At 41.1% G+C, this 12,328-nt stretch overlaps 1 protein-coding gene across 1 annotated transcript in view; it reads right to left on the minus strand.

The window, feature by feature from the left end:
• The window catches only part of LOC133399852 (proprotein convertase subtilisin/kexin type 5-like), an 89,945-nt gene that overhangs the window by 17,344 nt on the left and 60,273 nt on the right, over window positions 1-12,328 (minus strand). The window contains 4 exon segments of the mRNA XM_061671800.1: window positions 3,977-4,092; window positions 4,601-4,739; window positions 4,833-4,936; window positions 10,384-10,468. Of these exon segments, the coding sequence (XP_061527784.1) occupies window positions 3,977-4,092; window positions 4,601-4,739; window positions 4,833-4,936; window positions 10,384-10,468 (444 nt within the window).

A 12,328-nucleotide genomic window follows, 5' to 3' on the forward strand; every position in this document is an offset into this window, starting at 1 on the left:
TGCCATGTTGTGACCACTAACATCTACATGTTGTGGATGATCAAAATGTCATTTTCGTAGGCATTTGGGTCACTGGGAGGGTCGCAGGTGGAAGAATCGACCGCTACTCTGCAATTTCACGACAAGGGAGAAAACTATGACCAAACAAATGGGTTGTATTATCTATGATGAGCATTTGTGGGTTTAAATGTTTCAGGGCTTTTTATAACAGGTTCCACACCCTTTGATCAACAGGAAAACCAATCAGGATCTCTACAAGACGATTGGCTAAGGAATTGAATGAATTAATGAGCGAATAAATGAGTCAGTGAATGAAGGAGTGCCGCCTGGCCTGACAGCGGAAACGAACAGACTTTAAATCAAGTTAGGGATTGGTGGGAAGATCGATTCATTCAGTTGGGGATTGATTTTTAAAAGTGAAAACTTTCGAAGTTGGAAACTTTCCATGGGAATTAACAGGAATTTGTGGCATAAGTGGGAATAAAACAGGAATTTACAAAAAAGGGAACTTAAATATATTTGGGGAAAGTATATTCTAGCATGTTCCTGACTAAAACAACAAGACTTCACGCCAGTGCAGTGGTACCTTGATTTACGAAAGATTTTCAATTTACCAGTAGTCGCTCGGTCGATTTTTTTGCTTTGTTTTTCCATTTTATTTATTTGTATTTTTGCACCCATGAGTGAAGTAAATAAACAAACAAAAAAATAATAAAAAACAAACAAACAAAAAAAGAGGACTTAAGGAACATTAAATCTAGTTTTCATGGGTGTCTACTTACATGACAAAACAAAATGTTTATATTTTTGCTTGAGTGCATTCCATTAAATTATCTTCAAATCCAAGTTAATTCCCCCCAAAAGATCACACAATTACCAAGGAAAATTTCCAATTAGGAATATTTAAAATACTCCCCATATTTTTGTGATTATCATCACATTGTTATTGTCTTAGACGCAACAGAGGACATTGCGCTCTTGATTTTGCTGGTTTGCTGTCTAAAGGACAAAAGTGACGTCAGCCGGCGGAAGTTGAGCTACTTCCACGCACTGGCATGGAACCAGGAGTTCAGAACATTCAAAATATGTTCCATCACATTTTGTACAGCTTTTTAAAATCATTTAATGTAATCAAATGCCCATTTGCAGTGAAAACACACATTAGCGGTGGTGTTTTTAGTATATAAAGTTGATTTTGCTCATGCATCACCATTTCGACTTCATTTCCTGTAGTGTGCGGGTATGTTGTGATCCCTCGTGGGCCCAGACGGACATGATTTTCACATTGCTATGTGACTTTTTCCCCCCCGTGTGTTTTCTTTAATGATTACACTGTATTTACAGAAGCTCTCCTATTTCCATCTGTTCATTATTATTAATATTAACACTGGAAAAAAAGAGAAAAAGATGCACACAGACGCATTCAGAGATTCACAGGTTTTAGCGATGAACGCTACACTGGCAACAAAAAAAATAAAAATAAAAATTACAACCCAAAAAAATGTTCAATGATTTTGGCATTGATGCTTTGGTCACAAAATACTGACACTTTTTGTTTTGTTTGCACTTTTTTGTTGTTGTTGAGGAAATTCCCAGTCGTTGTACATACTGACCGTCCCAGTACAGAGCAAAAAAGAAAAAAAAAAGGTAGGTGTGTTGTAGTCCCGTCTTCGCACCTCCTGTCATGCAGTCCCTTTAAGAGGCACAGATTCCTTTATAAATTATGTGACTGTGAATGAGTAGGGGAGGGGGGGGGGGCATGAGCGAGGAAGTGTTGGGGGGTGGGGGGGGCGTCAGCCCTTTTGCGAGCACGTTCTGCAGCACAGTTGCTGCAGAACTTTCCTCTGGCAGAGATTGTTCTTTTTAACCAGCACGCAGAAGCTGCCTTCCGCCCAAGATTCTTCATTTGCTTTCCACAGACCAGGAAGGAGAGAGAAGAAGAAAAAAATAGATAGAGGACACACACACACACACACACACACACACACACACACACACACACACACACACACAGAAATAAAACACACGAGGTGTGATTGGTCAGGAGACAGGAAGTTGAGGTCCAGTGGAGTGATTGGGTCCATGCCAGGAGGAGGGAAAAAAGATTTGAGAGAGGGAGAAAAAAAAAAGTCACACAATTAGAAAATTGACAACTTTTGGCATTAAATACTTGAAAGATTTAAAAAAAAAAAAAAAAAAAAAAAGAAGTCACACAAGATCTGAGGCTGGATTGACATGACAGCGGGTCTCACATCAGACGTTTCCAAGCTCCCAACTACTTTGCTGTAAGAATACATGCGCACGCTCAGTTAGCGTTGGACTTAACGATTTTTTTTTATACAAATATTTATTGGATTTAGGAATTTACGACTGCGTAATTCAGTGGTCGACTACTGTGTGTTCTGAATTGTGTATGACGGGTTATGACGTCGCCATAGCAACAGAACTCTAGTAAACTGAGTAGTAACACATTATTACTGTAGCGAACAACAACTCTGTTGCTACATTGCTGCATCTTAAGCCGTTTCAGAAACCGCACAAAATATATCTGTGAATATTTCAGCGAAAAGCTGGTGATAGATTCCACATAAAGAAAAAACAACATATATAGGTGAATTTGTGATTAGTGCACCGCAAATATGTGGGTGTAGAAGCTGCTTGCCTCGTCACAACGCCCCACCCCCCAGTCATCATGGTAACGAAAGCTATTCTCACCATTGGCCCAGCAGAACTGCGGGCGGGGTGAGCAGTGCTGCGTTTGCATAAGACAGGACTGCCCCCACAAAACGAGCTCATTTCAGCAAGGCTAGAAAACAATAATAATTGTTGTTCCATGTTATTAAGACACCTGGGAACAACTTTTGAAAAAAGGATGTTTCCTTTAAGGATGTGAAGAGTAAATCCAGCCTTAGATTGACTTTAACAACAACAACAACAACAAAAAAAGGGGGAACATTAAAAACCTAAAAACAACATCATTCATAGAGAAAGTGAAGCCATGCTTCCACCAAGCGGTACAGTACGGTATAGTTTGCCTTGGTGTGGTAAAGCTAACCAAGCTTTGTGTTTCACCCCTCATGAACACACAAGCGCTTTTTGATGACAACTAACAGAAAAAAACTCTCCTACTTGGTGGAAGTGTGAGCAATAAGGAAGTCAGAAGCAGAAGTAAATAGTTAAAGAATATTTGAGGGATGCGGAATGAGTCCATCTTGTCTATGCACTATCACAGAGTGCACCAGGAAGTGTTTGTCTTAATAAAATAAAAAAATAAACAAAAAAACAAAAAAATAAAAAACAAGTGTGAGGTACAGCTGTTATGCTAGTGGCATTATTAAGCACACAAGCATTGTCGGAGATGCTTGAGCACACCCTGACATTCAAGACCTTAGTCAAATTCAAACATGAATTAATCTCAATAGCATTTACAGACCAAATACTTAGAACCTTGAAACTATTAAAATTTAATACATTATTAATTGATTTAACCAGCTATATAACCATAAAACCAAATAACCAATAAACTAAATAAAATAGATAATGTATAAAATACATTTAGAATTTTAAAAATTTAATTATTCCATCAATTCATTAATTAAATAATTATATTATTTCTCAAGGGGAAAATAAACTTTAAAGGGCACATATAATGTAAATGAGACTTTTTAAATGCTTGGATAAACTATGAACATATTTTGTAAGCTGCCTAGTTCCCAAAATACATCTGTAAGCGAGCCGTTAGTAAGACGTGTTAGTAAGACACCTAGGAACTGCTTTAAATTGTGTGTGTGTAGGGGGGGAGAGGGAATTGCATACGCCCAAAAAAATCTTCCTGGAACAGAGTGTTGGAGTTGCAAGGGTCCACTGTTTACCATTAGAAGCATGCACTTGAGTGAGTTTGTGAAACACCTTTCGGACGCACGAGCAGAAGTTTTGCATACGACGAGAGGAATGAGAGAGCGAGCTGAAAACTCACCATCTTTGCAGATGGTGCTGACCACGCAGGCTCCCACCTCCAGATTGTAACCGCTGACGCAGCTGCTGCAGTTCCTCTCACCGGGCCCCAGGCACTCGTAGCAGCTATGGTCACACCTGTCCACGGCAAACGCGTGCCCAGTTAGGATGCCGTTGTGGCACTTAAACTTTGGATTTTTAGCTGAAGGGCTCCAAATCTAATTGACTTGAAAGCCAGTGAGGTCAATACAAATGGACAGCGGTAAACATTAGGGGTGGAACAGTACAGAGGGATACAGAGTTCCCGCATGGAAAATATTAAGTAAGGAAGTGTCCACTCCTCCATGGAAAAATACAGTTCGGCTCATCCTCTGGCTGGTGGACGTCACGGCAAGCGATATGCTTTTGACAGTACTCCAATTTACACAGTGCTTGTCCTCATTATGAACACGAATGAGCTGGAGCTTATCCTGGCAATGCTGACTTTAACGGCCACTGCAAAAAAGTGGAGCATGTGGACTATAATACTGCACAGCAACATGGTCCACAGATGTTACAGCAAGTGTGTTAATTTTATTTGAGAGGAGACTTAGGCCGCTGCAGGTAAGTGGCGACTGTGGTGTATGAGAAGTCTAGTCCAACTCACTTTTTACAGGACTTCTGCACCTGGCCTCCGTTGGCCGCCTGCTCTGACAGGTAGTAGCCGTTGCTGCACGTGGAGACGCAGCGCCAGTCCTCCAGCAAGTAGCCGTCGGCGCACTTGGTGCACGCCTCAATACCTGTGCCTACAAAAAAAAAAAAAAAAAAAAAAACAGCCGTTGAGATGATTTTTTTCCCCCTCCTTTTTGTTCCACCAAGTGCGCATCTTGTCGCATTACCCGCGCAGGTGGCACAGGCGCGGTGGCAAGGCTCGCAAGTCCTCCGGTGGCCATTGTAGTAGGAACCCGCAGCGCACGTCATCTGACATTTGTTGCCTAGTAAACTGGACACAAAACAGAAGACGATGCTCGTTCATATTGTGCGTGTCTGGACGCTTGTGTACTAAACAGCAGATGGGGGCGTCTATTACGGGGTATCTATAAGGGCAGATGCCTTGGTACAAATGCATTTTTAGGAACATAAATAAATAATGTTAGCGGTATACAATAGTGTGTGAGAAAAGTTCCAGGACTGGTGCCAAAAACGGCACATGAAGACAAACAAGCATTAACACTAACATTCACACCTATGGACAACTTAAGAGTATTCAGTGAACCTAACACTCACATTTTTTTTAAATGTGGGAGGAAGCCGGAGTACCCGCAGAAAACCCACGCAAGCACGGGGAGAACATGCAAACAACACACAAGAATCTAACTCGGAACCTCAAAACTACGAGGCAGACGTTCTAATCAGTAGGTACCGTGTTGCCTGAGGGATTTATCGATATGAAAATATACATATATACACAATGTGTGGATTCATGACTCACTTGATTGTCTACAGATGACACAAAATCTTATAAAATAAGCAAAGGAATATAATACTTACACTGCAATAAATTCATGAACACACAAATGTACACATTTAATTAATCCACCCATTGCTCTGCAAATTTTAGTGACGTTTGTTTTAGCAAACAATCTCACACATTTCACGTTTCTCCAACCATGTGCCATAGGAAATCAAATTCTGAAAAACAAGCAGTTAAGCATATGAGCAAAATAAAACTGAGCTAAAAACGTACAGCTACAGGGCAAGCTAACGTTAGTATGCGTGTTTAATTTCATAAACACCAATTTCAGACTGGTTGCCTCTTCAATAAAACTAAATTCAGGTTATCCACTTAGCTTAAGCCCTGGATGCTGCAGTATTCCACTTGACAAGTTTCCACTTTGCTGAAAGCTGGACGCTGCAGTATTATACGGCACAGTCTCCTCTTTGCTGCTGCGGCCCTTAAGGGCCTATCTCACCGGCCTCAGAGACTAGATGGCGGCCTGAGTGACGTGAGTCTCTGCTGGTTACGCGACAGCTCCTGAACACAAGCTTCGTCGCCAGGGCGATGAGACATTTTGGAGATTCCTCTCCGTATGCTCACTAAAGAAAAAAAGCTTAACGTCGCATAATGTCACAAAGCTGCGATCAGTTGTCACCAAAATATATGTGAACAGCTCTACTTACGCTCACTTCAACCTCTGAAAACATCAGAACGATCGCCCCGATATTCTGGAATTTACGGATATCCTGCACCCAACAAGCATTGTGCCTGCTGAAAATTACTCCTTTTTCTTTGATTATTATGTTTTTGTAATTATGAGGAGCCAAAACTGAAATTACAATTAAACTTCGATTAATTGCCCAGCCCGTACGTAAAAAGTGTAAACTGTTTCCTCTGAATTGCAAGCTGTTATTAAGCCTATGTCTGCATTAAGTAATTACACGTGGAAACCGAAGTCTCTCTCTCTGTCGGCTATCAGTCAATCAATATTAATTTTCCATCTCTGTAGCTATATATAAAAAAATAAAACACAAACACACAATATACGTTATATATTAATTTAAAGGTCCCATGCCATCAATGTATTTGTTCAATTTTTCATAATCTTTGATGTCTTTGTATCGGGTTTGCAAGATAATTTGAGTTTGAAATACCCAGAAGGCCCCTTTTCAAGCGATTCAAGTTGGTCTTTTACGCCTGGCAATTGAGACAGCCGGATTTCTCATCAATATTTGAATGTAAATAAGCTTTGCTCTGATTGGATTGCTGTTATTCTTAATTTAAACATGGAAAAGAACTTCGCTCTGATTGGTCCTTGGCTGTATCATGGCACCTTGTGGCGACCAAGCTGAGTGCGCAGGCAACGGCGCACTGTGGAATGGCCACGGTAAACTAGATGCCGCGGTCCCTCTGCTGGCTGGTTCCTTTGATTTTTTTTTATTTTTATTCTTACTCCCTAGCTCTTCCACGCTTCAAGCCCTGTCGTCCTGCGACCGGCGACGCTCCACTGTGAGCGGCCATGGCGAGCGAGATGCTGTGGTCCCGCCGCTCGCATAAAACCCGGAAATGCCGTGTTGCCGTTCAGCTAAGTTGAGTGGGTGAGTACCAAACACGAAGTGGGAAGGTACTTGCATATATATTTATCTACAATCGCACGGAAATCTGAGCCGCTCATTTTGCAAGCCTTTATACCGTTTATTAGCTTTTGCATTCAATCAACAAACTGCACTAATGTCAAACTCAACAGACTCATTTTCACCTATGTACAAAACCGTAGAAAAAAATTATTTAGATGGCATGGGACCAGAATATATACACCATATATAGGCTCATATCAGCAACTGGTTGTCACCTTGTTAGGAGAGTCTCCGAGACATCATCCTGGTGAGAGCGCAAGCAATATTTTGGTGTCCCGGATCGCCGCAGTCGCCGCGACTGATCAGCCCCCGGCAGTCACGGCGACGTCTCTGGCAGTGAGATAGGCCTTTAAGGTCCACTGCAGCAAAGAGGAGAATGTGGAGTATAAAACTGCAGCGTCCAGAGCTAAGACGGCAACAAGGTACGCTAGCGTTACAGCATGTGTCCATCCATCCATTTTCTACCGCTTATCCAGGTCAGGTCGCAGGGGCAGTAGCTTTAGCAGGGACGTCCACACAGCATGTGTGTATAGTTTTATTCGAGAGGAAACTAAAGGCCAGTGCAGCAATAAAATATACCAAATTATGACTGAGTCATGAATTCTGGCCCACCCTCTTAATTATGAGGATGATATTGTTAAATAATTTTGATGTTTTTATTGATTTATGAAACAACCGTCAGGTTATACTGTGACCCTCGACCATTCGTAGTAGACCAACAGAAGAAATAGGAGGGTTAAAATAATTTGGAATACTGCTCTTATGTTGGATGACTTAACTTTGCAGGTGTACCTAATGCTACGTTTCCATCCATCCATTTTCTGTACATAACGTATTGGTCTGCTTTTGGAGGTGAGTCCAGCTAATGTCTGGTGTGAGTCTGCAGTAAGGACGGCTTTCAACGCAGTGCTGAGCTGAAAAACAGCTGCTCCGCATTAGCCGGGACTTCCAAGAAATCGTCTGGACCCCTCTTCACCCCCTTTGCCGCTACTTTCCGCTACAGTGTGTGTGTGTGTGTGTTTGTCTGTGTGTGTGTGTGTGTGGACTGAGGAACTAACGGCTCCATAGTCCGCGTGGATAACTTAAACGGCTTAAGAGATGAGAGCGTCTTCAAAAGAAGCGCGCTGAACACAAAATGGCTCCGCTTGGTGTGTGGGTCCGGGGTTTATGCAGCTTTTAATGCTGGCTGGGTCACAGGGTGAAACCCAGTCCACGCAATAAAGATGTCCCAGCTGCTGCTGACACTTTCTTTCCCCAGTTTAAAACAGTTCCTCTGTGTCTTAATAACATAGGGATGGGCGAGATGGACTTAAAATGAATAGTACATTTAAACAGTTGTTTTCCTCAGTATTAACTTGCATTAACCACAGAAATAATTGATTTTTTTCTTTATAGATAATGTGAAAATAATTGCTTCATCTTGGCAAAACATATGTAAACATGATTTTTAGTCAATTAAAATGCTTGTTACCAGAACCCTCACGCTTTTTTCTCATGTAGAATTGTAAAGGTGAGGCAAGGTGACCTTGACAAAATATTTGCATCTTGAAAGCACATACCTCAGATCAAAGGTTTCCAACATGTGGATAAATCACTGCTGTTGTAACATATAAATGGGCACAAAGTCTTTCAGTTGATTAGACATGATTTGGAAAGGCACACAGTTTAAAGTAGTCTTGTGAGACATGGACAACATTTTTATCCACATTTAGGTAATGTTCTTTCCATATAACGATATAGTATTTTTCCTTAAAATTACGCAAAATTAATGGCAATTTCTCTTATCTTTTCTCCATTTATTTATAAAACACTTTTTTAAAAATAGAAAAAACAATGAATAAAAGATTAATACAAATAAAATAAAACAAATCCTCTATCCTGTGGCCAAATAAATACCATTCAAAATATCTGGTCGTACAGCCAGTTTTCAAGGAATGCAATGAAGTCCAAATAATTAAAATAAATACAATAAAAAGTGCTTCAAGTAACATTCAATTATGATTACAATTTAGGCAGTAAAAGTTAAAATAAATGAAATGTTTTAGAGGTTGAGATTAAGGAACAGGTTTTTCATCTTGTTCTGAAGGCCCTGGCTTACCTGACTGCATTGTCTGACACTAGGGACACCATGTAAAAGGAGTACGTAGATAAAAGATGTAGATAAATCACGAAGAAGAAAGTAGCGACGTGTGGATACGATGATGCAATGTTAGCTCTGTGTGTTGAGCTATAAATAAAATGAATAAAGATTAAATAAGAGACTGCTTCTGACGCAGCCGTGTTGTTTATGCCAAAACACGTGATTGGCGATTAATCGACTTCAAGCCATAATCACTATTGTGCAGTAATTACAATATGTCGACGAGGCGACTAATCTGTACAACCTCTACCTCACAGTGCACAAATAAAGACTGTCTGGAGGCACACATCTGGGGAAGAGTACCGAAACATTCTTTGACAGTCCCAGGAAAGCACAGTGGCCTCCATCATCCATAAATGTAAGCAGTTAGGATTTTTTATTGTTAATAGATACAAACGTTTTCATGTAGTCATTAGTGGGGCATTATGTGTAGAATTGTGATTGGGTGGGTAGGATGTAAAAAAATAAAATAAAATGTGGAAGATGTGAAGTACTGTCAATACTTTCCGGGTTTTCACTTGCTAGGTGGAAGACAGTCTAGAACAGTGTGTTCCCAACCTCTCTCGAGCCGGGGCACATAGTTTACATGAGAAAAAAAACTCATGGCACACCACTAAACAAAAATGTCCCATAAAGCAGATACACAGGTTTATTATGCACAGATGATCACTTAATTGTTCTTCCCGTCACTATATATCAATGGCATAGCTAGATGAAAAAAATTCATTATTGGTAATAAATGTAGACATTTTCAGAAATTAGCTTTTTTTTTTCTTCCTTTTTTTTTTCCTGCGGCACATCTGATGAGCTCTCACAGTACACTGTTGTAGATGGAAATCACTGCTTGAGAGACCTAACTATTTCTATACAAACCATTACAAAGTCAATTTTCCGTTATATGTTTAAACAAACTGTACAGTAATCCTCCTCTAATCACAGGGCATAGGGACTGAGCCCTTTTGTGAATAGCTAAAACCATGACGAACTGACACCCCCCCAATAAAAAATGTTTAGGGAATGGCCTATATTAATAGTTTAAACCATAAATGTACCACAAACTATGATTCCAGAACACTTTAATGTCATTTCAAACTCCCAAATGCACAGATGAATTTGTGAATCGTGAAAGGCCAATATGTGGGAGATAACTGCATAGTTAGGTGACTGTGGCTCACCTGGTCCCTAGTTTACATTCTGTGCAGAAATTGGAGGCAGTGCACTTCTTGCAGTTCTCCGGACACCTCCTGCAAATGTTGGAGTCTGCAAGACAACAGACGAAAATGTCAGTCACACACACAAATATAAATAAATAATATTACAGGCGGGGAGTGAAGGAAGCAGCCAATGAGCAAAACAGCAGGAAGAGTCGGGGGCTTTGGGGTGAGTGGAAAAGCAGAGAGGCTAAACAGCTGGGGAACGAAGATGACGACCGCAGTATTGGGAGGACGGGAACCCAGCCGAGGAAAGACTAAAAAGGCATGGATACGCTTTGACATACTACACACTCCTCCAAGACACATTCATAAAACAGAGTTGCTCTGCTAACACAAAAGCATGCGTCCATCCATTTTCTGTACTGCTTATCCTCACTAGGGTCACCGGTGTGCTGGAGGCGGGGTACATCCCCGCCGTCACTGGGCGAGAGGCGGGGTACACCCTGAACTGGTCGCCAGATAATCGCAGGGCACATATCAACAAATAACCGTTCACACTCCAAGTCATACCTATGGGCAATTTAGAGTTTTCAATTAACCTACCATGCATGTTTTTGGGGTGTGGGGGGAAACTAGAGTACTTGGAGAAAACCCACGTAGGCACGGGGAGAACATGCAAACTCCACACAGGGGAGGCCGGATTTGAACCCGGGTCCTCAGAACTGTGAGGCACATGTGTTAACCAGTCGTCACCGTGCCGCAACTCAAAAGCAGTGAAAGATTATTAAAACGCCTTAAAACTTTTCAAGTTAAAAATTTTACACCAAATCTGGCACGCATGTCCATTATGACTCGGTGCAAAAATAATAAAGAACCTACAATGTGAAACGCACAAGTACCGTATTTTCACGACCATAAGGCGCATTTAAGATTCTTAAATTTTCTCTAAAATGGACAGGGCGCCTTATAATGCGGTGCCCCTTATGTGTGCACCGAGTTCCAAAATCTATAAATGTTGTGATGAGCGCTCTGCTTGACTGACTGGGAGCATTTCCTGCCGACACGCTGCTTATACAGAGGAAATTCGGACGTGGCTGAGGACAGCATGCGGACGTAAAGGAGGAAGGGTGCACCTGAAGGAGGACGCTAAAGTAGCTATAGCTATAGTAGCTATATAGCTATAGCTATATAGCGCCGGTGTGTGCATTGTGCAAAACAACGGTTTTGCTAAGGACCCCCGAAAATGGTACCTACGAAAAGACACGCCTACGAAGCACAGTTTAAACTGAAAAGTTCATCTGATGGATACGAAATCCAGCATGTGTTCATCATGGCAGGATGCAAGAGTCGATACAAACCTATGATGTGAAACACACAGGTAGTCGGCCATTTTGCCCAGTGACAATGTTTAAAGGGGTGAAAACCCCCAAAATTTTAAAGAATACATTGTACGTCAGGGCTACTAAAAACATGGTACTCTGATTAATATTTTGCGCTCATGGAATAAGAATTAAACAAAATGATTCATCAACATAAAGACAGCACCCTGTAGGGTAAAATCATTTTCATCTGCAGACAAGAAATGACGAAGCGCAAAGTAGCATGTTGCCTGCTAATACAGCGTGCTACTGAACCGTGTTGGCTGACAGATTGTTGAGAGCGACGGATTTAATTATTCGATCGTGTGTACACCATGGCTGAGATGGAAAACATGCAGTGGTTATCTGATGATAGGTAGGAGAGAGTAAAAGCGCTGTACAACTTCTTGATGTGAAAGAAATCCTCAAAAAGAAATCCAGATCGGATCAAAACTCGGTGAGTACATGTAGATGACGTTTATTATGTAGCTTTTGTACATGTAATAAAATAGAATACGTAGCTTGTCATTACTGAAAATTGACTATGTATGGTTTTCTTCGTAAATAAAGGGGACAGGAATTGGTGAATTCACACTCTCGTAAGAGTG

The sequence above is a fragment of the Phycodurus eques genome, chromosome 3 (genome assembly GCF_024500275.1).
Source record: "Phycodurus eques isolate BA_2022a chromosome 3, UOR_Pequ_1.1, whole genome shotgun sequence".
In the NCBI taxonomy this organism is placed as follows: Eukaryota; Metazoa; Chordata; class Actinopteri; order Syngnathiformes; family Syngnathidae; genus Phycodurus; species Phycodurus eques.